The sequence below is a fragment of the Trachypithecus francoisi genome, unplaced genomic scaffold (genome assembly GCF_009764315.1).
Source record: "Trachypithecus francoisi isolate TF-2019V2 unplaced genomic scaffold, Tfra_2.0 Lachesis_group16, whole genome shotgun sequence".
NCBI classification, from domain to species: domain Eukaryota; kingdom Metazoa; phylum Chordata; class Mammalia; order Primates; family Cercopithecidae; genus Trachypithecus; species Trachypithecus francoisi.
Genome location: NW_022681461.1, coordinates 88,960,579 through 88,987,377, shown reverse-complemented (window position 1 = coordinate 88,987,377; position 26,799 = coordinate 88,960,579). Strand labels below are relative to the sequence as shown.

General features: G+C 39.8%; 2 protein-coding genes across 3 annotated transcripts in view; one reads left to right on the top strand and one right to left on the bottom strand.

Annotated features, from left to right (window-relative positions):
- Positions 1-1,526: 1,526 nt before the first annotated feature.
- Positions 1,527-5,932, bottom strand: LOC117099273 (translation initiation factor IF-2-like). The gene is made up of 4 exons (XM_033238718.1): positions 5,897-5,932; positions 4,913-4,963; positions 4,147-4,828; positions 1,527-2,502 (listed from the first exon to the last, which is right to left on the bottom strand). Exons 1-4 carry the CDS (start codon positions 5,930-5,932, stop codon positions 2,414-2,416), a joined length of 858 nt encoding a protein of 285 aa, XP_033094609.1. The 3' UTR covers positions 1,527-2,413.
- Positions 4,314-26,799, top strand: part of TDRD7 (tudor domain containing 7) — an 81,935-nt gene continuing 59,449 nt past the window's right edge. The window contains exons 1-4 of one of the 2 annotated variants that reach the window (XM_033238034.1): positions 4,314-4,527; positions 18,411-18,623; positions 21,162-21,303; positions 22,242-22,455. In XM_033238034.1, coding sequence (XP_033093925.1) covers positions 18,417-18,623; positions 21,162-21,303; positions 22,242-22,455 — 563 coding nt within the window. In that variant the 5' untranslated portion in view covers positions 4,314-4,527; positions 18,411-18,416. The remainder of the gene's footprint in view (positions 4,528-18,410; positions 18,624-21,161; positions 21,304-22,241; positions 22,456-26,799) is intronic. The other variant, XM_033238035.1, reaches the window with a different exon arrangement.

Genomic DNA, 26,799 nt, shown 5'->3' with positions numbered 1-26,799 from the left:
TGTCACTCTAAATTTTGCAAGTGACAAAGCTGCCTATGGTCGCTGTAAAGTCTGAGACGCTCTTAGAGAAAGGATGAGGAATGTATTGTTCTTGGGCTGTATTGCAAAGACTAAAAGAACTATCAGGTAAGAAAAAAACAAAATGAACTACAGACATGTTCCTGGACCATGCTTGCTATCTCACCTTCATTCTAAATGGTGCTTGCTGATGAGAGACAAAACAGAGGAAGGACAGAGATTCAACTCAACCAATAGTATCGGTCCTGCTTGTTTTGTACAGGTATTTTGGTGTTTGCATCCAATGTGACACTCTCCAAACGTACAGGCTCCCCCGGTGTGGACAAAATGCATGAAGGGCTTTGGATGGAGGTTTCACACTGGAAATGTATCCATCTTTCTCTGCCAAGGATAAGCTGCCAACAAAGCTGTCTTCCTTCTCCATACTTGGGCCTTGATTTGCACTCCCTTTCCACGATAACCTCTCTCTTGTCTCTGGACAGGCACAATGACCTGCCAGGCTTCTGCTTAGTGGCCAGCTTTTACTAATTCCCCCTCCCATCTACCTTTCCTACCCTAAAAGCCACCTTAAGCAGAGTACCAAGGACCTCTCTACAGCCCTTGAGGATGGGAAATTATGCCTGCCTCTCTTAAAAGAGATCTAGATGCTCCTGGCCACTGCCCCTGTTGTCCAAAGATATGCTTGGGCTTTTGCAGAGGAAGAATGCCTTCCACCTGAGTCCTGTTCATTTCAAAAACTCTGCTATTTGGCCCCAGGATATACAATTTCCTCTAAGGAAAATTTTAACAGGGGTTCACAGTGGAGTTTTAAGGACTCCAAATCTTCTCTGAGAACATACATCAAAATTTGCTTTCATCTATTCTGACTTCCCTACAAAAGGGTAAGAACCATTGTGCCTACAGAGTAACCAGTCTGTGCCATCTCTGATATCTCTTAATTCTCCTGAAATACAATTATATCCAGGGTATGGGGTGAATTCTTGAACTCCCTGGGCCTTGGACCACTTCACTAAGACAAAAAAACCACAACGTCCTAACCTGCCCTTGCTCTGGCAGATACCCAGGCACTTCTGAGAACCTCCTGATGTCTTGGACAAAAAATCTACCTGCAGAACAGACACTTTACCCAAGAACACATATGAAGGGCCAATAAACACATGAAGAGATGCTCAACATCATTAGTTCTGGGGAAATGCAAATTGAAAGCTCAGCATGCTGTCCATATACATCCACTGGAATGGCTAAAATTAGAAAGACAGGCAATACCAAGTATTGGAGAAGATTTAGAGCAACTGGAAGTCTTATACATTACCAAGGAGGGAGTAAAAGTGGGAGTACAAAATGGTGCAGCCACATTAGAAAACAGTTTGACAGTTTCTTAAAAAGTTAAGTGTATACCTATCCCACAATCAGATGTTCTATTCTTAAGTCTTTATGCCAAAAAACCACATCACCACACAAAGACCTGCATGTGGTTGTTATTACAACTTTATTTATAATAGCCCAAACTGGAAACAACATAAATGTGCATGAAATGTGAATGAATAAACAAACTGTGATAAAGCCATGCAATGGCTTACTATTCAGCACTAAAAAGGAACCAACTACCGCTATGTGCAACAACATAGATAACTTTCAAAAGTGTTACGCTAAGTGATGAAGTCAGACACAAAAGATTACATCCTGTATGATTCCATTTATATGATATGCTAGAAAAGGCAAACCTATGATGACAAAACTCAGATTAGTAGCTGCTAGGGGATAAAGGTGGGGGAAAGAATTAACTGTAAAGGGGCACAGGAGAAGTTTTGGAATTAAGAACTAATCCCATATATTGATTGTGGTGGTAGATACACAATTCAAGACATTGGTCAAAACTCATCAAACTGTACATTTAAATAGGTATTATATGTCAACTATCAATAAAGCTGGTTTTAAAAAAACTACCTGCACAGCTTCATTTTTCTTTACATATAGGACAGTCTAAACACGGAACATCTTTGCAAGGATAAAGGATCTCAAACTTGGGTTCAACTACATTATTTTATGATTTATTCTACATATTAGACTCCAAAATTTTTTTTTTTTAATTTCCTGCTACTACCAGCACTCTTTCCTTTGGCAGCTGCTTTTTACATCTTTCCCTTCTAAAATATGGAGCCACAGGATGTTGTGAGCACTGCAGAGACCAAATTGGGGTGCCTGTCTTTTAGGTCTGTCTTGGCCCATTCCTGCTGCTATAACAAAATATCTTAGACTGGATAATTTATAAATAATAGAAATTTATTTCTTACAGTTCTGGAGGCTTGGAAGTCTAAGATCAAGGTGCCAGCAGACTTGGCATGTTGTGAGGACTTGCTCTCCTCTTCAAAGATGGCATCTTCTTGCTGAATCCTCATACAGTGGAAGGGGCAGAAGGCTCCCTTAAGCCCCTAAGGGCACTAATTCTATTCACAAGAACGAAGCCATCATGACTTGTCAACACTGCAGGAATGGGGATTAGGTTTCAACATGAATATTGTTGGAACACAAACATTCAGACCATAGCAAAGTCTATTAAAAATCCACTGCAATGTTTGGAGTAGACTGGAGGGGAGAGAACAGAGAAAGACATCTGAAATAGACTGAAGTAGAGCAGAGGAGATGCAGAGAAATTCCAGAGAGAAACATTTAGGCAAACTTAGTCAGGGACCAGATCTGGAATACAAAAGAGAACAGTGTTCAAAGAAGAACCCTGTTCAAAAACCTTAAACAATTCCCCACTGCCTTTGAGGAAACATCCAGTGTCTGAGCGCTGGATATCAGGTTTTCCAGATTTACTTCTAATTTATCTTTTTATTGCCTACTGCATCTTTTCACTGACTCAAAAGCTCTATAAGCACAGGCTTATCCACGAAAATTTGTTATTTAACAGCAGTTGTTCAATATGTATTAGTTGATTGTCCATTCACCTTCTGATGGATGTTTGTGTTTTTTCCATTTGGGGCTACGGCCAACAAAACTACCACAAGCATTCTTGTACAGGTTTTTGTGTGGACATATGCTTTCATTTCTCCTAGGTAAATACCCAGGAATGGAATTGCTGGGTTGCGTGGTAGGTTTGGTACATCCCTACAATACCAATCAGCAATAGAAAGACATGAACTATTGATACATGTAACAACATGGATGAACATAATTTGTTAAACAAAAGAAGCCAGGCAGCCCCCAAAAAGGATAGTACATACCATTCCATATATAAAAGTTGTATATATAACTCTAGAAAAAGCAAGCTAATCTATAGCAACAGAAAGCAGGTGAGCAGTTGAGGGGGCAAGGGACAGGGAGGGACAAGATATAAGAATTACAAAGGGTCACAGTAAAACTTTTTTGGGTGATGGATATGTTCATGATTTTGATTGCAGTGATGGTCTCACAGTGAGATATATATATACAAATTTATCAAACTGTACATTTTAAACGTTCAGTTTATTGTATGTCTTATACAATGCAGTCAAGCTGTAATAAAATACCGGTTGAATAAACAGCAGGTTCCCAGTAAATGCACATCCGATGGTGCAGAGAAGCGTTCAATGTTGGCTGAAGGAATGCAAAGCAGATGCCCAATAAGTGTTGGTGGAGTTAATGTGCAGAAGAAATAAGTATTCACTTATTAGGTGTTCAATGACTTTAGAATGAATGAATAAATTTGACAGATATTTATCGCTGATCGTGTGCTAGGCACTATTCTAGGCTCTGGGAATAGGTTAAGGAACCAAACAAAAATCCTTGTGCTCACAGAGCTTTAATTTCAGAAGGACAGCAGACAATAAAAGCCTAAGTAAAATACATATAGTGTGCTAGATAGGTGCTAAGGAGAAATAAGGCTGAGAATGGGGATAGGGAAAGTCAAGGAAGGAGGTTGACATGTTAAGAGACTGTGCCCACCGTCATTGAAAGGGTGATGCTTGAGAAAGGCCTGAAGGATATGGGCGGATAGAGTGTGTGTCTAGGGCAATAAAAAGTAACTGCCCCAGATGTGGAAGAAAATAATGTGCAGGAGTTGAACTGTTTGGAAGGAGGGTGAGCCCCATAGGAGGAGCCGCCCACGCCCCCTGCTGGGTCCCGGCTCGCTCGGCCAGCGCGTACCTGCGTTGTCCACCAGGAGGCGCTTCCGCACCCGCCCCGCAGGCGTCTTCCGCCACCGGCCGGTGCGTGGGCACGCGCAGAAACCGCTAGGCGGCGTCGGTTTCCTTTCCCACGCGCGGACGCCGGCGTGGGCCGACGCGACCGAGGCGTCCGCGCGTGCGCAGAGCTGAGGCCAGGCTGCCCTCGAAGCGGGGCGGGGCGAAGCGGGGCGGGGCCGAGCAGGGCGGGGCGGGGGCTTGAGGTGATTCCCGAGCCGCGGGGCGGCTCCAGCGGTGCGGGGAAACCGAAAGTGGGCGGCGGCCGCGGCGGGGCCCTTGGCGGAGACGGAAGCGGGAGCTGGGCCCAGAGGCGCGGGGACGGGCCGTGGGCCCCCGGAACGAGGTGAGCGCAGCTCCTGCGGGCTCCGGGCGCGACAGGTGCCGGGCGACGTCGGACGAGATTTCGGGCGGGCGCGGCGCACCTGGGTCACCGGTGGGACCGCGGCCGGGGCCAGAGGCTCCAACAGGCTCGGGGCCTCTTCCCTGCAGCCGCAGGGGATTGCCCCGGCCACGACGCCTGGGAACCGGGCTGGGTGCCGGGGGAGTTGGAGTTCCAGAGCGTTGTGTTTTAAATCTCGGAAGGGACCCTGCTCCGGGCCGGGCCGGGCGTTCACGCGGGAGTCGGAGGGAGCCTCCTGCTGTCTCTAAAGCTCTGTGCCGTGGGGGAAATGCAGCAACGGGGTGTGGACGCGGGCGGGAGATGCGGACCAGGAAATGGTTCCCGCTACCGGAGCGACAGGCCGCAGCCGTCGCCCCCAGCGACGGATGTCCGCGCTCCCCTATTTGAACCCAAGTATTTTACACCGCGAACTTCTCTTAAAGGTCTCTGTAATCTGGAGACGAGCCCCAGGCAGGGCGCTCAAGTAATGCAGGGCACACATCCCCATTTCTCTCAAACCAGGAGCACCCAGTGGGTGCAGAGCACCCAGCTGGGAGGGAAACATGGATCCGTGAATAAGTTGTCTCAACTTTCAGCAGCATCCCCCAGCAGGGTCACACTCTCAGCCTCAGCTTGCTAGGAGGGAGCTTGGAAGCGGCGCATCTTTCTGCTCCCATTCACTTGAGAGGTATAATATAGTTCCATTAATAGCTAAAGGTACCATTCTCAAATAATTTCTAAGAGCAGGGAAGGGAAAAAACCACTTTAGGACGAGTCCTGGCCCAAAAGATTTCTGATAACCGCCCAAGCAAACCAAACCAAAAAAACCACAGATCCAGTTCATGAACCCTCCTACCAACACCTCTCTGCTCTCCAATCGTGCAGGTGAAAAAAAATGCAGAGAAATGTTCTCTCTAGGGAGATATGCAACAGCTTAGTAGGAGAAGTAAAACTTAGACCCAAATCCCTATCTCTTCCTGGGCTGCCTTGATATGTGTGAGTGTGTTGCATACTGCAAATAATGTGAACTTTGCAGACCTGAATTGAAATCTGGGCTTCTCATTTTACAAATTGTGTGATCTTGAACAAATTACATGCTTTCTCAGAGCTTGGTTTTCTGTGTGTCAAATAGAAATATTTGGCTTACTTTGCAAGGCTTTTTCAAGATAACCACTGTATATCCTTTGCCTCATAATAATTGCCAAGCAGTATTCACTCTCTTCCTCCCAACAAACTGTCCATGTTTTACATAATTGGATTTTAGTTTTTTGAGGGCAGGGACACAAAGATCTTTATGTTTCCTGTATAATATGAATTGGCACATGGTGGATACTTTTGCATTTCCAGTCAGCTGACATTCATTGAGCATCAGTGCAAAGTACTGTTCTGGGGTATAGGGAATTGCCCCTGAGGCCAGCTGGATTAGAACTCACATCTCCTGTGCCCCAATCCAGGGTCGTTTGGTGGCACACAGCCTCCCTCTTTGGTAGTTACACTGTGAGACTGTGAGGCGGCAGTTGGCAGTGCCTTCAGATTTCAGTCTCTGTGGATTGAAAATGAAATGTAATCTCCTGCTAATGCCCTTTTAAGTGTACAGGTTGAACATGACTGAATGAACTATTGTATTTTGCATCAACAGATTTTAAACTCCTTGAAGAACCCCTCCTTTAAGTCTGTGCAATATAATCTAGTTGGATGCTTAATGTGAATATAAAGAAAAAATACCTTATAATCCAGCTCTGAGTGCCTAATTTGTCTTTGTCAAGTGCTGTTTCGAGAAATGAGATTTGACGTAGAGTGCTCTGCATCTGGACACTTTCAGAGGAGCTCATTGGTGAAATTTTATATTTATGTGAACCGTTGTTTCTTTGTGCCAAACCTGCTTCTTCCTCCCTCCACTCCCAGCTCTGTACTTTTGAAAGCTTCATTCTTGTCATTATTTCCCTGTAAGCCAAATATGTTTACAATTTTGTCTTTCAAACTAAAAGTAATTAATTTTGCAGTTTTTAGTTGAAGACGTATATATGCCAATCGGAACTTGATCAGTGCAAGCTACCCAGTGTGACTTCAAAGTAAGCTTGACATTTTAGCCTGTGCAGCTTTGTCATGAGTAAGCAAACTCAGTTTTCGTTAGATATTTGGACCTTAGTTCAGCCTTCAGTGAATCCAAGGAAAGTTGAGAATCATGGCTCTTGCCACCTTTCTTCCTTGTGAAAAAAAGAGACCTGAAGTGACTTGTCACGGGTAATCAGTAGCAGAACTAGGATTAAGACACAAACTCCTTACTAAGCCACTTTATTATCTCAGGGTTTTTTCCTGTAGTATGTAGACTTATGGAAATCCCTTACTTACATACATTCATGGTATGCAGTTAAAATGCACGGATAATTTGGAACTTGAAATCACAAGAATAAAAAAGATAACTCCCTGAAAAAAACTCTTAAGGAAGCTTTCCATCACCTGAGGGCATTAATCATCTTTTTTCCTTTAAAAACTAGTTGGTGAAGGAGTAATTGAGGTGGTAACAGACTATGATTAGGAAGAAAAGAGCATTTTAAAGTGTGGCAAGATGAGAAATCCTTTGTTGGGTAAAGATCTTAGGAAAAAATCTTCCCTCTGAGGCTGAGTGTGTTGATTTGTAAGATAAGGAGCTTGGGTTAGCCTATATGGTGCCTACAGTGTTTCAGCACAGACATTATGGGACTTGAAGGTCCTGCTGTTGCTAAAATAGTGTCTTCAAGAAGAAGGACAGCTAGTGATTGGAAGTATATGCACTAAAGAGATATCCAAATACTTCAAAATTGAACTTCTAAGTAAAAGAAGCTAAGAGAGATTACTTGGTGTTTTCAGTTTACCCTAATAATTCTTCTTATTTGTTTTAAGATTTAGTGCCACTCGACAACTTAAATTCATGACATGAAAAATGTAGTGAGGAAAATGAATACAGTTGGAAATAGTTGAGCAAGAAGAAATTTAGAAAGCATAAGATGGAAGTCAGACTAGCTCAGCTAAAGGCCTTTGACACCAGTAGCTAGAGGAAGCAGATAACACGCAAATGACTGAGCCAGGGAGGATCAATCAACGGTAAAAGGCGTTTATCTGGGATACACCAAAACCAGATTCTTCAGAATAGGACTTTCTTGGGTCATTTTCAAGTATAGTAAAGAGAAAAGCTATGAATTTACAAAATGTGGTTTTGAAGTAGAGTGAGAATTATTTTAGCCCACTTAACTTATTTAAATTTTGTTTCCCTAAAGATTGTCATCACTTTCCCCAACTTCCCACCCCACTTCATGTGCATTATTAGCATCTTGGATACTTGAGATTAATTGGGTATAAGCGAAGAAAAAAAGGGAAGCACGAAAGCATACAAAAGATACTCCCAGCTACTCGGGAGGCTGAGGCAGGAGAATCACCTGAACCCGGGAGGCAGAGGTTGCAGTGAGCGGAGATTGAGCCTCTGGACTCCAGCCTGGTGACAGAGCGAGACTCCATTGCAAAAAAAAAAAAAAAAAAAAAAACGATGTTAAATGCAACAGTTAGCAGTTTTTCTGGATTTGGGTGCCACACTCTTAAATCAGAACGTGACAGTTCCCTGTTTCATGCCACTTAAGGGCTAGTCATTAAACATGCCTCAAGGTTGCTGTCAGTGTTTCCTAAGTCCAAATTTACTCTCAGAAGCCAACTCCATCCATCAGGAGCAACTGTCTGAAAGAAAGTCCTCGTTTGGAAACCAGAAACTGGGTTCTTTTGATTCTGGCCATAAAGGTATGTGAGAGCTGGAACAATTCCCTTGGGCCTCAGTTTCCTTATTTTAAACTGAAGAGTTTGGAGGAGATAGTGATAAGGTGCCCAGTAGCATTCTGTGCTTCCCCCAGTTCCCCATTCAGAGCTGGGCCCACTGTCCCACGCTGCTTTCCTAACCAGGCAGGGTCCAGGGACATGGTGGGATTGTGGTGGCAGGGAAGCTGCTCCTAGACCCTTGCCAAAGCAGTATGTGACTTTCTGCCTACAAGTTAGGTAAGAAATCTTGGAGGAGATTCCCTGGCGTTCTTACCAAGCCTGCCAGTTCGTAAGTGTGTTAATGAAGCAAGTAAGAAGATCTGGGCAAATGCTGATATTTCAAATTTAATGCCGTACAAAATGTTTCTTCAGTATACCAATGCTTGTGTCATTGCACTCTTAACCGTTGAATGCATATATTTACAGATTGTTTCCCATTCACACCATGCTTCTAGGAAAATCTTTTTATTTAGTAACTGCTGACTGCCAAGCATTGTGCTAAACACATATAACTCTACTTTTGATGCTTTTATTCAGAGAGGCTGGGAGGAGAAAAACAGTGAGAGAAGGGAAGTAAAGATCAAGTGCAATCTGTCATGGCCAGTTTCTCCTTGACTGAGGGTCTTTGCTAGCTGACTTTGGCCAGTTTTTGAAATCAAAAGTGCTGTAAGTTAATAATTCCCCAGACCCAGTTTTATTTTACTGTGCTGCTTAGGAGTCTTGTTCAGCTCAAGCAGCCACCATATTGGCTAGGGACGCTCTTGGGAATTTTCACCTGAGACGCCGTGGTCTAAAACAGAAGATGGACAACTTCATTTCTCCCAACATAGCCTCACTTGTGGTCACCTGGGCTTGCATAATGTTCTTAGATTCACAAAATAACAATAACGTGAATTCTCCAAAACTTATTTATCACAGTATTTTTAGAGAACAGAAATGAGGGGGGAAGAGGAAGAGAGCTGAAAGATCAAAATGGCAACTTTAAAAAGTTAAGAAGCCACTTTAGAAAAACTTTCAAACTTAATTTGTTCTGGCCTAAAAGTTTGCCTTTGGGACACTAATAGTTGAAATTCCCATGATATGCTTTATTTTATGCTTCTAATGGATGATGTCTGAGATATTAAACTTTATTTTCATAGTTAGAATAAAGTATTCTTACATACCTTGAGAGTATAATTGCCATCTTCCGAAAGTTTCAAAAAAAAGTCATCATGAGCCAAGTAACAAAACTCAGAGCATTTGCAGAGTGATATAGATTAGAAAATAATGATGATTTTTTTAAAGCTTACACTCTCTTTTTCGTTCACTGCCTAAAGCAATGTTGCTAATGTGGGAATTTAAATCAGACTGGCAAGTCGTGCATTTGAATACAATCACATTTAGCCTTCCAGGTTTTACTGCATTTAACTGCTTCTCACCAGCTTTGAGACCCACAGTCTTATACTCCAAGGGATTCCCCTTCCCTTCAAAATGTTGTTTGCAAATAGAGAGTTATAGTCTTCCATGAAAGACAGCGTACTTTAAATAGGCAGACAGGGGGAGGGAACTTAATTTACAGATTGCAACCATGTGGGCAAGCGTTGATTCTCAGTCTCCTCAAGTATGAGGCCATTTTTTGTAGCTTTAGAAAAATTTTGTGAAACCTCATACACTAGTAGTTGTACTTGCAGTATCCATTGGTCAATTAAATATATAACTACCAAAAGCTGTTGTGAATTTAATATCAGTTTGTGTTTGTGGATCTCAGCAATGTCTGTACACTCTTTGAAAAACAGGACTATAGGTACGTGTGAGACATTTACTAATATTCAAGCCATGCCTGCTGCTTTGTCAGGATGTGGGGGCTCCTTGCAATCATGCTGTGGCCCTGACTGGGGCTAATCTGGCTCAGAGTGGACAGGCTCAGAAATAATCTGCTTGATGATTCTCAACTACAGTTTGGTGTTGCGATTGGCTGTCTCATTCAGTTTATAAGAATTGTTAATATTTGCAGAAAATTTTTTAGTAACTTAAATTGGATTCAGAGTTATGCCTTTAATAGCTCACGTATGTTGTGCTGTATTTTAGTGAGTAGGAGAGAAAAGGAGTGGTGTTAGGTAGATGGAGAATTTCTCACTCATTCTTTCAACAGGTATTGTATTGAGCTCTTGTGGGCTAGGCACTAGGGATTCGGCAGTGAACAAAACAGATACAAATCCTTGCTTTCATGGAGCTTGCATTCAAGTTGGGGAGAAAGACAAAAACATGAAATGAAGAAGAATATTGGATGGTGATAAGTGCTAAGGAGAAAATCAGGAAAACTGGCATCTCAGTTTTGATTTTGAATAGGGTGGCCAGAGAAGGCCTTACTGTGGCGGTGACAGTTGAGCAAATACTGTAGCTGAAGGAGATGAGGCTGTGAGCCACATGTACCCCTGGAGTCAGTATGTCCCTGGTAGAGAGAATGGCAAGTGCAAAAGCCCTGTTGTAAGGCCATCTCAGGCTTGTTTAAGGAAAAGCATGAAGCCCAGGATGGGTGAGTGAAAATAAAGAGAAGAGAACTGAAGTCAGAGAAGTGGGGGTTGCAGGTTATGTAGGGCCATTTTTGGCTCTGTAAGAACTTGGCTTACAGTTCTGTAAGATATAGTTATATTCTGTAAGATATAGTTATATAGTTCTGTAAGAACTGTAAGCCAAGGAAGCATTAGAGGGTTTTCAGTGACATGATATAATAGTGTATATTATATGAAAAGGTCACTCAGGCTGGTATGTGGAGAATAGATTCTAGGAGGTGAAGTAGAAGCAGAGAGACCAGCTAAGAGACCAGCTGCTCTGCTCCAGGAAAGAGATGTTGCTGGCATGGACTAGGGCAACTGCCGTGGAGGTGGTGAAAAGTGAAGGAATTGTAGACATCCACCTTCCATCTTTATGTATTATATTCCTTGGGGGAAGATTGAGAACTAATACTGACCTAGCTCATCTTACAGATAAGGAGACTGAGGCCCAGGAGAAGGGGCTTATCCCAGGAAAATGAGTGAGCAGTGGCACTAAACTTGGGGAACACAAGTAAGAGGAGGCTCAGGCACAATCTTCTGTGGTTCCCTGCCTTTCCCCAAAACCAAATCAAAATATATCAACGGCCAGGTGTTAGCAACTTTACTATTGAAATATTTTAAAGTAGATTTTAGTGATAATATGTGCATTAAAAGGGGGATGAAAGGCCGGGCGCGGTGGCTCACGCCTGTAATCTCAGCACTTTGGGAGGCCGAGGCAGGCTTATCACGAGGTCAGGAGTTCAAGACCAGCCTGGCCAACATGGTGAAACCCCATCCCTACTAAAAATACAAAAATTAGCCAGGCATGGTGATGGGTACCTGTAATCCCATTTATTTGGGAGGCTGAGTCAGGAGAATTTCCTTAGCATCTTTGTTGAAAATCAGTTTACTAGACCAGAGGTGGTGGCTTACACCTGTAATTCGAGAACTTTAGGAGGCTGAGGTAGGTGGATCACTTAAGGTCAGGAGTTTGAGACCAGCCTAGCCAACATGGCAAAACCCTGTCTCTGCCAAAAATACAAAAATATTAGCCAGGCGTGGTGGCACATGCCTGTAATCCCAGCCACTCGGGAGGCTGAGGTACAAGAATCGCTTGAACCCAAGAGGCAGAGGTTACAGTGAGCCAAGATTGTGCCACTGTACTCCAACCTGGGTGACAGAGCAAGACCCTGTCTCAAAAAAAAAATCAGTTTACCATATATGGGTTTATTTCTGGATTACATATTCTGTTCTATTGATCTATATGATTGTCCTTTTGATAATAATTACACTATTTTGACTAATACAGCTTTATAGTAAGTCTTGAAATCAGCCTTATTGCACTGACTAGGACCTCCACTGTGATAATGAGTGGGAGTGCTGAGTATGGACATTCTTGTCCTGTTCCCAGTCTTAGGGAGACAGTACTCTTTAGCTGTGAATAATGATGTTAATGTGGGTTTTTTCACAGATGGTCTTTATCAGGTTAAGGACTTCCCTTTTTATTCTAATATTCTGAGAGTTTTTTTTTTTATCATAAATGGATTTTTTATTTTGTCAGCTGTCTTTTTTTCACCTATTGATATGATTGTGTGATTTAATTTCCTTCAATCTGTTGATGTAGTAAGTTATATTTATTGACTTAATGAATATTGAACCATACTTGTATTCCTGGAATAAACTTTAACTGATTATTATGTCTTATCCTTTTCACTAATTGTTGGATTTTATTTGCTAATGTTTTGTTAAGAATTTTTGCATTTATATTCATGAGGGATATGGTCTATACTTTTCATGTAGTGTCTTTGTATAGTTTTGGTATCAGCATAATGCTTGCCTCATAAAATGAGTTCAGAAATGTTCTCTTCCCTCTGTTTTCTGGAAGAGTCTGTAAGAGTAGTAGTGATTCTTCTATAAATGTTTGGTAGAATTTGCCAGCAAAGCAACGTGGGCTTCAGGTTTTCTTTGTGTGAAGATTTTTAACAGTAAATTCAAATTCTCTAATAGCTATTTGGGATATTTGAGGGTTATTTATTTCCTCTTGAGTAAGCTTTGACATTTGTGTCTTTCAATAAATTTATCCATTTCATCTAAGCTACAAACTTATTGGCATAACTGTTTTATCATGTTCTCTTTTTAGTGTCTGTAGGATCTGTATTGATGGCCCCTTTTTCAATCGCATTATGATAATTTGTGCCTTCTTTTTTTTCTATCTTTCTAGGAGTTTATCAATTTTATTGATGGTTTGAAAGAACTAGTTTTAGTGTCATGATTCTTTTCTCTCCTGTTTTTAAACTTCATTATTGATCTGTTTCATCATTTCAGAATTGATTTCTGTTCTCACCTTTATTTCCTTTCTTCTGCTTACTTTTGATATAAATTTCTCTCTTTTTATTCTCAAAGTAGGAGAATAGATCATTGATTTACCACTTTTCTTCTAACAGAAACATGTAATGCTATAAATCTTCCTCTAATACTTTTACTGCATCCAGCAAAATTTTACATATTGTGTCTTCATTTATTTAAAATATTTTTCTAATTTTGGGGGTAGCCTTTCTCTTTGACCCTTGGTTATTTAGAAGTATCTTGTTAAATTTGCATGAAGATTGTCCACATGTCTTTCTGTTAATGATATCTAATTTAATTTTGTTCTGTCCACAGAATATACTTTTTATAATATGAGTTATTTTAAGTTGTTTGAATATCATTTTAAGTTCAAGAATATATTTTATTTTGGTGAACATCACATGTGCTCTTGAAAAGAATGTATATTCTGCTATCTTTGGAGTGGAGTGTTCTGTCAATCATTAGGTCACTTTGGTTGATAGTGTTTAGCTCTTTTATATTCTTTTTTCTTTTTCTTTCTTTCCTTTTTTTTTTTTTTGAGATGGAGTCACTCTGTTGTTTAGGCTGGAGTGCATGATTTTGGCTCACTGCAACGTCTACCGCCTGGGTCCAAGCAATTCTTCTGCCTCAGCCTCCCGAGTAACTGGGATTACAGGCATGAGCCACCACATCCAACTGAGTTTTTTTGTATTTTTCAGTAGAGGTAGGGTTTCACCATGTTGGCCAGACTGGTCTTGAACTCCTGACCTCAGGTGATCTGCCCACCTTGGCCTCCCAAAGTGCTGGGATTACAGGTATGAGCCACCACACTTGGCCAGCTCTTTTATATTCTTACTGAGTTTTTTTTTTTGGTGGGGGGGTCTACTGGTTCTATCTATTGACGAGAAAGGGGTTTTGAAGTGTCCAATGTTAATTGTGAAATTGTGAAATTGTGGATAAGTTTTTTCAGCAATCAGATTTTGTATGTTTGGAAGCTCTGATGTTTGGTGCACCTATGCTTAGGATTGTTTTATCTTTTTGATGAATTAGCTCCTTAATCATTATGTAATGTCTCTCTTTATCCCTGATAAGATTCCTTATTCTGATATTTATATAGTCATAGTGTTTGCATGGTACATCTTTTTCTGTCTTTTTACTTTTAACCTATGCATTCATATTTAAAGTGGGTTTCTTGAAGGTAGTATATAAGTAAGTCTTGCTTTTTTATCCACTCTACCAGCCCCTAATGTTTTATAGGGCTATTTCAGTGACTTAACAGTTAATATAATTATTGATATGATTGGCTTTAAATCTACCATTTTGCTGGATGTTTTCTGTTTTCTCTGCCCTTTTTTCCCCGTTTTCCTGTTTAATTTTTTTTTTAACTTCTGCTTGCTGAAGTATTGTCTTACTATATTTTATCTTTACTACTGGCATATTATTATACCTTTTAAAAAATTTTTAGGCCGGGCGCGGTGGCTCAAGCCTGTAATCCCAGCACTTTGGGAGGCCAGGGTAGGTGGATCATGAGGTCAGGAGATCGAGACCATCCTGGCTAACACGGTGAAACCCCATCTCTATTGAAAATACAAAGAATTAGCCGGGCGTGGTGGCGGGTACCTGTAGTCCCAGCTACTCGGGAGGCTGAGGCAGGACAATGGTGTGAACCTGGGAGGCAGAGGTTGCAGTGAGCCAAGATCGTGCCACTGCACTCCAACCTGGACGATGGAGCTAGACTCTGTCTCAAAAAAAAAAAAAAAAATTTAGTGGTTGCCATAAGGTTTACAATATCCATCTTTATCATAGTCAGCTTTCAAATGACTGTACTGCCTCATGTATAGTGTAAGAACCTTCCATTGGTATAGTTCTGGCTTCTCTCTCATTCTTTGTACTATTTTTGTACATTTTACTTTTACATATATTATGTACTCCACATGAGGGAATTTTTTTGGATGATGGGAATGTCTGTATCTTGATTGTGGTATGATTACATAGGTGTGTATATTTTTCACAACTCAAGAAATGCTACATATAAAATGAGTTAATTTTATTTTAGGTTAACTATCCCTAAAGGAAGATTTTGATATTTAGTCTTGTGCCAATAACAATGTTTTGGTTAACAATGGACTGCATAATCATATGTCCTGTAAGATTATAATACTGTATTTTTCTGTACCTTATCTGTGCTTAGGTATGTTTAGACATACAGTACTTACCATTGTGTTAAAAGTGCCTACAGTATTCAGTATAGTAGCATGCTGTACAGGTTTGTAGCCTGGGAGCAATAGGTTATACCATATAGCCTAGGTGTGTACTAGGCTATGCCATCTAGGTTTGCAAGTCCACTCAATAATGTTTGCACAATAACTTCATTGCCTAATGACACATTTCTCGGAATGTATCCCTGTTGTTAAGTGACACATGACTATACACACACACACACACACACCTGTGTGTGTATCTATCATCTGTTAATAAGAATATAGATCTAGTATAGGGTTTTTGTAGGTTATAGTATTAATTAAATGTCGTTGGTCCTGGTGATAATAATTTGAAAAAAGTTAATGTTTAGTAATGGAAAGTACATAATGCATACAGTCATATATTGCCTAACAACAGGGGTATGTTCTGAGGAATGCATTGTTAGTTTCATTGTTGTGCAAACATTGTAGAGTGGACTCACAAACCTAGACAGTAGAGCCTACCACACAACTGGGCTATGTGCTATAGCCTGTTGCTCCCAGGCTACAAACCTGTACAGCATGTTACTGTACTGAATGCTATAGGCAACCGTTAACACAATGATAAGTATTTGTGTATCTAAACGTAGGAAAGGTACAGTAAAAATATGGTATATAAAACAAAAAATGGCATACTTATACAGGTCATTTGCTATAAATGGAACTTGCAGGACTGGAAGTTGCTCTGGATGAGTCAGTGAGTGAATGGTGAATGAATGTGAAGGCCTAGGACATTACTGTACACTACTGTAGACTTATAAACACTGTACACTTAGGCAACACTAAATTTATTAAAGGTTTTCATTTCTTTTTATTTCTTTTTATTTTTTTGACACAGTCTCATTCTGTCACCCGGGCTGGAGTGCAGTGGTGTGATCTTGGCTCGTTGCAGTCTTGACCTCCTGGACTCAAGTGATCCACCACAGACTCCTGAGTAGCTGGGACTATAGACATATGCTGCCACACCCAGGTAATTTTTATGTTTTTTGTAGAGATGGGGTTTCACCATGTTGCCCAGGCTGGTCTCAAACTCCTGGGCTCAAGTGATTCTGCCCACCTTGGCCTCCCAAAGCATTGGGACTGCAGGTGTGAGCCACTGCATCTGGCCTCTTTTACTTTTTAAACTTTTTAAATTAAAAACTAAGACAAAAACACACACATTAGCCTCGGCCTATACAAGCCCAGGGTTATCAAGATATTACTAGGCTATAGGAATTTCTCAGCTCCATTGTAATCTTATAGAACCTTTTTTATATATGCAGTCCGTTGTTGACTAAAACACTGTTAAGTGGCACATGACTATATAGATTTTTGTTTGCTTTTTAAACCTTGCTGTCACTTCAATATTATGTTTATAATTAATAGCGGGACAAACAGGCTGATATTTTGTCGTCTTTTTAAGATAGACAAATGATGGAATTGATAGAACTGCATGTCATTCTTCTTTTGTGTTTTCTAAGCCAGAGAAAGAAAATGGCTATTTGTCTAGAATTCTCTGCTATCCAGTATGGTAGCCAGTGGCCACATTTAATTTAAAGTAAAATTTTAGTTCCTCCATCATCCTGGCCATATTTTAAGTGCTCAGAGCCATATGTGGACATTGTGGACATTACAGTAATATAAAACATTTTCATCATCACAGAAAGTTCTATTGAACATCACTGTTGAAGGAAAAGTAACAAACTGCCCATGGTTTGCCTTCCTCTTTCCTTTAATAAAAGGGTAAGCCATTTTTTCCAGGCTACTTATTCTCTGAATGTATCTCCTGAATTTGTCTATTTTATTCTGTGCAAAACTACAACTAGATGTAATCATTAGTCCAAAGGAAATGATTCTTTCCTCCTTTTATTCATATCACACTATGACTCTGCTTCTTTTTCTTCCATCTCTCTGGTCCCTTTTCCTCAACCTTTTATAGATTTGTCTTCCTCTATCCATTTATTGAATGATAGCCTTCTACAGAGGTCCATCTGTAACCTTATTTTTTACTCCCTGGATGTCAAATACCCCATATAAGTCAAAGAGCAACAAATCTATGACCAGCTTAGACCTAATTTCCTAGTGAATATATCTACCTGGCTGTTCTGTAAGCATTCCAACCTCTCCGTGTCCAAAATGCATTGGCCTCTTCCTCTCTTGCAAACCTGCCTTTATCCCACCTCATTGTGGGTCATTACTCTCTACCTTACTTCTAAGCTAGAAACGTTAAGAGTCCACCTCCTCATCCAAATCGATTAACCAATTCCTGCTATTTCCACCTCCTAATTACCTCTCAATTTTATTTTTTTTGTTTATTCCTAAAGCCCTGTTTTGTGGTCCTCCACATTTCCAAGTATTCTGACAACTTGTTAATCTTTCTCCTTCCCATTTATCTTCTCCACTGCTGAACAGTGATCTTTGTAAAATACAGAGCTGACCATTTTGTTCCCCTATTTAAAATGTCCCTAAGTCCCCATGTTACCTTTGGCAAAAATGCAAACATAAGCATAATATAGTAGTCTCAGGGTCTGCCCCTCCCTGGCCCTCTCAGCCCTCAGTCTGGAGTCTTTGTTCAGTCACGTCCAGCCACCTAACTGTCTGGAATTTTTGTAACACACCATGTGCTTCTCTCTCACCTCTGTGCACTCGCACATCCTGTTCCCTTCCTTGGGCTAATACCGCTCCCAGCCCCACAGCCCACCCCTCTTCCTCCTTGTTGAGTGATTCCATCTTGCTCTTCGGGACTCCATTCAGGCTTCCCCACCTGAATCTGGGAACATTCCCTGATATCTTCCCTCTTCAGGCTGGTCTTGTGCCTTCTGACTTTCCTCTGCATTCTTACGATATTTGTGCTTTTCTCTACCATGGCAATTGTTTCCCCATATTGTAATTGCACAGAAAGTATGCAGTAATAATTTATAAAGTAACAAGTTTCAGCTCTGAAAATCTATTTGAATTCACAGACTAATGAGCCACATTATAGTAACCTTCTACTGTGTTCTTATAGGCAAAGATGCTGGAAGGAGATCTGGTTTCAAAGATGCTGCGAGCTGTTCTGCAGTCTCATAAGAATGGAGTAGCATTACCCCGGCTCCAAGGAGAGTACAGATCCTTGACTGGAGACTGGATCCCCTTCAAACAGCTAGGTTTCCCTACACTAGAAGCCTATCTGAGAAGTGTGCCAGCAGTGGTCAGGATAGAGACTAGTAGATCTGGAGAGGTAAGCAGGTAATTGTGCGTGTCAGAAGAATCAAACCAGTTCATAATTGCCTGTCTGGCACTTCCAACCTCCTACCTGTGATAGAATTCTAAGTGAAAGTACTAGCTTAGTTATTTGCAATTGGTAGTGACAGAGAAAACAGCATCTAAATCACGGCCTACGTTCTTATGTCTTTTGTCTTATTCCTCAAATTCTTTTCATTTTGAAAATAAGATTTTAACCACACAAAATTAAAAATTATTTACCCATTGTCAACATCTAAACAAAATAGTTGTACTGGAGGCCTTAAGTGCATAAATATCACACCTGCCCATTACAAACCTGTTACAAATGTTTTTGCCAAAGTCACTAATGACCTCATGATCACCAAATCTAATAGGCAGTTTTAAATTCTCATCATGGGCCGGGTGCGGTGGCTCAAGCCTGTAATCCCAGCACTTTGGGAGGCCGAGACAGGCGGATCACGAGGTCAGGAGATCGAGACCATCCTGGCTAACACGGTGAAACCCCGTCTCTACTAAAAAATACAAAAAACTAGCCGGGGCGAGGTGGCGGGCGCCTGTAGTCCCAGCTACTCGGGAGGCTGAGGCAGGAGAATGGCGTGAACCCGGGAGGCGGAGCTTGCAGTGAGCTGAGATCCGGCCACTGCACTCCAGCCTGGGCGGCAGAGCGAGACTCCATCTCAAAAAAATAAAATAAAATAAAATAAATAAATAAATAAATTCTCATCATGTTGATTCCTGCTATCTGGACCTAGTCAGTCCGGAGCTGATCCGTCATCACTTTTCGTAACTACCAGGGCCTTCTTGCTGTTCTCTCTTCTCTTCTGTTCTTTTCCTTTCCTTCACACCAATATGATCATATCATTATACCATTTTAAATCCTTCTGCCTCTCTGGAAGAAAGCAGTTTATAGAACGGGCCATTTAGTGGTAGCCAGTTGATCTGTCATTGCTCTTCCACTGTGAACTAGCAGCTTCGCTTCTTGGTACTTACCCGTTGTACAGCATAGTAGATGTAGACAGACCACCAACTAAAAGAGAAACAAAAACACCCATACCCCCTCATACACTATAGTTTCCTGGGTATATTTCTACATGTGTAAATACATAGATCAGGTCTGGAGTGATCTATGTATTTCTCTTAATGGTTTCTCTGTATGGGGGATGAGGAGGCAGTGGTGGAGTACAAGGGAACCAGGAGCAGGAAAGTGGTCAAAGGGGAAGTTCACCTTATAGTTAATAATTTTCCTAAGGAGAAGATATAAATTAATTAAATATTATATGAATACTAAAATATGCTTTGGCATCCCTGATCCTTCCAGACAGACTTAAGCCCTCCTTTCTGTCTACTTGCACCTTGTAATACATCCGTTATGACACTTGACACATTGTTTTTTGTTTAATTTCTTGCTTCTCTCTTTTTCCTTCATAAGTTTCTTAAGGATGAAGGCCTTAATAAATCTGTGTTGAATGCATGAACGAATGAATAGCTGAATGAATTAATAAATTAATGCTTCATAGAGTTACTATACTGTAATTTACTCAACTCTGTTCCCCTGTTTTGGACATTTTAAACGTTTCCAGATTTTGACTATTAAAATACCCTCATTGCATATACTTGCGTAGGTCACATTTGTTTTTTCAAATTATATACTTGTACTATAGTCTCAGAAATAGAAATACTGGGCCAAAGAACAGGAGCATATTTTAGCTTATGATATAAAGCCTCATTGTTTTGACTTGAAAACTACACAGGTCTGTAGAGATCATCTTGTCCCAGTAGTCTCTATCTTCAAATCTTTTTTCAATATCGTATCATACCAGTTTTTTTTTTTAAAGATACAGAGCTGAGCTGCAGTGTTTTCAGAGATGTGGAAGCCTGCTTGCCCTGCCTTGCTCTCATGCCCCTGCCAGTGGCAGCCCTTTGAGGCCTCTCCATGGAACTCTATGGCTCCCATGAACACAGTTGGAAAACACCAGGTCTAAAACACCCCTGTGTTACAGCTGAGAATACTTAGATTTGCCCAGAGTCACCCAGTATATCCATCACAGAGGCAAGAGAAGGATTTAGTAATCTTGTATTCAACATAGTAGTTATGAGTACATGCTTTGGACTCAAAGAGCCTCGCCATGTGACTTGGAAGGTTGCTTAACTTTCCCGAGCCTCTGCATTCCCATGTGTAAAGTGTGAATGAAATGTAGCTCACAGATTATATGCTATTATATGTTTGATCATAGTTGCTTTTGGTTCATTTGGTAATTTGTACCTAGTACACTGTAGATGCTTAATACCTATTTAAAAAATATATGAAATTTTCAGTGTGGGAAAGATGATTCAGTGTACTAGACTATGCTCGATTCCTCTTCCAGAAAATGCAGTTTTCTTCTAGTGTTATCAAGGAGCAAGACACATGAATATTTGCATACCACTTGACTTGGGGTATGTAGGCTCACTAAGATCCACTTCTAAGAATTGGCCTCTAGGCAACACGGAACCTAAGAAATGTTTCTCCTCTCCCCCTGCCTCTAATGAATAGATTACCTGCTATGCCATGGCCTGCACAGAAACTGCAAGAATTGCTCAGCTTGTGGCTCGTCAAAGGAGTTCTAAAAGGAAAACCGGGCGTCAAGTTAATTGTCAGATGAGAGTGAAGAAAACCATGCCATTTTTTCTAGAAGGTAGGAGCTTTTTATATGCTAACATTTTTAAGGCTGTCTATGAATACATTGTCATAGGGAATTATGGAAATATTGTTTGTATTATGATAAATACCTGTATCTGTTAACATACATATGTCAGGGGAAAAATCCTGAAGATAGCATTTCCATTTGAAATTCTTAAGTGAATGTGATGAGCATGACTTACTAAGTGAAGTAATTACACAGTGGGAAATAACTCAGAACATTGTAATTGAGCTTGTTATGGTAATATGTAGTTTTATTTTTTTTTAAGCTTATTTCAGGGAATGTCTTGTCCAGAATGTTGGATGCACCAAGAACCTATGATTTTATGTCTTATTTGACAAGTTATGTCTTCTGGTAGAAAACCTCTAGTTTCAGGAATATATGAATTATGTAGTACACAAAAATGTTATAGACAACTCAGCCTGTGTTTACCGAACACTTAAGGAGCTTACGATCAGTTCTAAAACTAAATTCCCATGAAGTGGTTCAATAATGATACAAAACAGTAGATGACTAAATGCCACAGTGAACATTTAGGACAAGGGAGCAATCATTTTGAATGAAAATGGCAAAAGGGAGATTTGAGCCCAGACCTCAAACAATGGGTAGAATTTGGATTTATGGAGAAGAGATGGAAGGACCAAGATACAGCTGAGTGTGCTATATTTGCGAGAAAATGAGGTGGCTACCACTGAAGTGTTCAATTGGTGAGAAGCAGAAGTTACTGGCCAGTCTAATGGATGAAGAACCTTATCTGCCAAATACTCACCAATCTATTCTTTTCCTGTTGACCAACCCTCTAGTGGCAGCCTCTTCATGTTCTTACAAACTATTCTGAGAATAGACAGAAAACATCTGGTCAGGGGAATGTCATAATGAAAGTGGGTTTTGGGGATGCTAATTGATTTCATTATGTATGCCTAACTTCATAGGAAAACCAAAAGCAACCCTCAGACAACCGGGATTTGCTTCAAATTTTTCTGTTGGCAAAAAACCTAATCCAGCACCATTAAGAGATAAAGGAAATTCTGCTGGAGTTAAGCCTGAGGCTGAAATGTCTCCTTATATGCTACACACAACTCTCGGAAATGAAGCATTCAAAGACACTCCAGTGCAAAGGCATGTGACCATGTCCACGAACAACAGGTATTTGGCCTTTGACTAACAAAAGTTTGGTGAATCTGAGGTAAAAAGTGTTACAAATGTAATTTCAGGTTAAAAAAGAAACGCTTTCTATTTTATCTAAGTTCACATATAGTAGAGACGTGTGTCATTACCAGTTAAGTTCGCTTTTCCTAGCTGCCTGAACATCGTTCTCTAAATGCATCTCTGTTCTGTGTTTTATCTGCATTGTTGTCAGTCTCTCCTTGTAAAGTTCATTTAAAAGCTCTCACGAATTGTTTTGAGATACTATTTCATTATAACTTATAACTTTTTCAGAAAACTTGTTTTTAACAATCAATTTTGTGGGTTTAAGTAAAATCTGATGGAGTTTTACACACTCGACTGTGCTGCAAATATCATGCCCATAATTATTTAGTAGTGCCAGACATCCGTGCAGCAGAATACCAGACTGGCAGTAAAAGACAGCCTATAAGTCTTAGATTGGGTGCTGCCATTCACTAGTCAGGTAAAATAAGTTATTTCATCCTTGGGTCTCTGGTTTGTTCATTTGTCCAATGAAAGTGTTAAACTAGATGATCTCAAAGTTCCTTTCTGGCTCAAAACTATAGTTTTATAAGGTAGCTCAGAGGATGGCAAACTGCAGTCCATGGGCCACATCAGGCCCACTGCCTGTTTTGGTAAATTAAATTTTATATGAACATGGCCATTTTGCTTTGTTTGCATATGCCTCTGGGTGCTTTTGCAAAATAGTGGCAGAAGTGAGTAGTCGTACAGAGACTAGATGGCCTACAAAGCAAAAATGCACTGGTGGACGCTTTACAGAAAAAGATTGCTCACCCCTGATGTGGATGCATCAAGATCACATTCTTCTATCCTACCTGTGCCTTTTCAAAACAAATTTTGTTGTATTATATTCCTTTAAATCGGTGTTCAAAAACTCTGTTTTGTGAAAGATAATTTTTCCCCCCGGAACTTTAACCCAGATACTAGAATATTTAGGAAGAATTAATTTTTTTAAAAAGTTAGGTAGAACTGGTACTAATTTTTTATATTACAGAATTTTTAATAAAGTAACCGTAAAATATTTTTATAATGGTATACATTTAATGTTATATATAATTAGTTATAATTTTGATAAGGTCTAGAAAATACATAGTTAAAACGCAGATCTTGACCCAAAGTACTTGTTGAATCCAGTATGTATGTGACAGAAGTATCATTGTCTTCTCTGGTTGTGTGCCTACATTTCAGCAATACATTTTGAATGATTTTTTTGGATGTGACTCTAAAAGGACAGGCAACAAAAGCAAAAATAGACAAACGGGATTACTTCAAACTAAAAAACTTCTGCACCACCGAAGAAACAGTCAACAGAGTGAAAAGACAAGCTATGGAATGGGAGAAAATATTTGCAAACCATATGCCTGATAAGGGCTTAATATACAAAATATAGGGAACTCAACTCAGTAGCAAGAAAACAACCTAATTTTAAAAACAAGCAAAGGACCTGAACAGAGATTTCTCAAAAGAAGACATACAAATGATCAACAAGTATATGGAAAAATGCTCAACATCACGAATCATCAGGGAAATGTAAATTAAAATCACAGTGAGATACCACCTCACATCCAATAGTATGGCCACTATCAAAACACAGAAAATAACAAGTGCTGGTAAGGATGTGGAGAAAAAGGGAACCCCAATACACCGCTGAGGTAAATGTAAGTTAGTACAGCTATTATGGAAAACAGTATGGAGATTTCTCAAAAACTTAAAAAGAACTATCAGCAATCCCACTACTGGGTATATATTCAAAGGCTATGAAATCAGTGTATCAGTGAAGAGATATCTGCTTGCCCATGTTCATTGCAGCAACATTCACAATAGCCAAGGCATGGAATCAACTGAAGTGTCCATTAATGAATGAATGGATAAAGAATATGCATTATATCTACTGAATGGAATACTTACTGTTCAGCCTTCATAAAGGAGGAAATCCTGTCATTTGCAACAACATAGATGAACCTGGAAGACATTATGTTAAGTGAAATAAGCTGGGCACAGAAAGAAAAACCACATGACCTTATATGTGGAATCTAAAAAAGTCGAACTCATAGAAACAGTAAAATGGCAGTTACCAAAGGTAGGGAAATGGGGTTAGGATGGGGGTTGTGGATGTACACAATTTCAGTTAGGAGAAATATGTTCAATACATCTGTTGTATTTCATAGTGACTGTAGTTAATGATATATTGTGTACTTGCAAATTGCTAAGAGAGTAGATTTTAAGTGTTTTTACCACAAAAAGTAAGCATGTGCAGTAATGCATGTGTTAAGTAAGCAGCTTGATTTAGCCATTCCACAGTGTACACATATCAAAACATCACATCATGTTGCATACCATAAATATATACAATTTTTACTTGTCAACTGAAAGCATGCAACTATAATATGACCCAGCAGTTGTGCTCCTGGACATTTATCTCAGATAAATGAAAACTTATGTTTACACAAAAACCTGTCCACAAATGTTCACTGTAACTTTATTTATATTAGCCAAAAAATAGAAACAACCCAGACATCCTTTGGTAAGTGAATGGTTCAACAAACTGTAGTACATTCATTATCACGGAATATGTCTCCACAGTAAAAAGGAGTAATGAACTATTGATACACACAGCAACTCTGATGGATCTCAAGGGAATCATGCTGAATGAAAGAAGCCAATCTCAAAAAGCGACATACTGTGTGATTTTATTTATATAACATTCTTGAAATGATAAAATTATAAAGATAGATGACAGATTAGTGGTTGCCAGAGGTTAAGGATTTGGGTGATTTAAGGGATGGGTATGGCTATAAAGGGAGAGCAAGAGGAACCCTTTTAGCCATGGGATGGTTCTGTATGTTGATTGTACTGGTGGGCACCTGAATCCGTACATGTGGTAAATTGCGCAGAACTAAACACACACATCTATATGCAACTAAAAATCTGAATAAGCTCTGAATTGTACCATTGCCAGTATTCTGGTTTTGATATATACTATGCAAGATTTTACTATTAGGGGAAACAGTGAAGGGTACATGGGACCTCTAAGTACACTTTTTGAAATTTCCCGTGAATTTATTGGTATTTCAGAATACAAAGTTTTCAAATTGACAGCAGGCCGGGCACCATGGCTCCTGCCTGTAATTCCAACACTTTAGGAGGCTGAGGCAGGAGAATCACTTGAGCCCAGGAGTACAAGAACAGCCTGGGCAACATGGTGAGACCTCATCTCTTAAAAAAAAAAAAAATTACTTGGACATAGTGGTGTGCACCTGTAGTCTCAGATGCTTGAGAGACTGAGGTGGGACGATCACTTGAACCCAAGAGTTCCAGGGTACATTGAGTTATAATCACACCACTGCACTCAAGCCTGGGTAACAGAGTAAGACCCTGTCTCTTAAAAAAAAAAAAAAAAAAAAAAAAAAAGCTACATATTTTAATTAAAGATTGCTTGAGATGTTGTACAACATTTTAATCAAGTCTTAAGCACATAGTACAATTTGAAAGATACCTTTTAAGAGAAATCTAAATACCACCCAGTGGCAGATGTTAGGTTAACATTTGTAGTTATAAAATCGAAATATCAAACTGGAGCAATAGCAAAAGCATTTATATCTACTTATGAAATATTAATGTAGTAAAAAGCAGTTAAACCTGTTATAAAGGACACGTAAAGTTTTTGAGGTCACCCAACCTCTTGAAAAGCTGATGAAAGCTATAAATGATCTTCTCAGAAAAATTCACACATGTACATATACATATGCATGCATCATCTCATACCAGTCAGTAGATTCATGAGCCCTCAAAGCTCGTTCTCAAGAATTCCAGTTAAGAACTCATGCCTGCCTGTTAACAAATTGAAAAGTTCTAGAAAAATGGCATGGCTAATTTCCTGGAATAAATTAATAGAGATAAAATGTGTGGGTAAGAGGGTATATATATTAAGGCTTCTATTAAATTATGCTCTAAACAGATTATAATAATTTGTTTTCTTCTAGAAGAGTATGAGTGTGATTATTTTCTTGTATGCCTGCCAACTTTGGGCATCTGTTTTTTGCTTTGCTACTTTGAAAAGTGAAAAAAAATCTGTTTTAATTTTTATTTCCTTGATTTTGATTCTTAAGGAAGTTACATTTTTGTCATAGTACTTATTAGCCCATTATAGGTCTTATGTGAATTTCATGTCTTTGTCCTTTGCGTGATTTTTCTGTTGGCTCTTTTCTTTTAACATCTAAAAGTGGTTTATAAATTAAAGAGTTGGCCCTTTGTGATATCTTGACAGTATTCCCTCAGTTCGTTTAATTATTGTATTTTTTG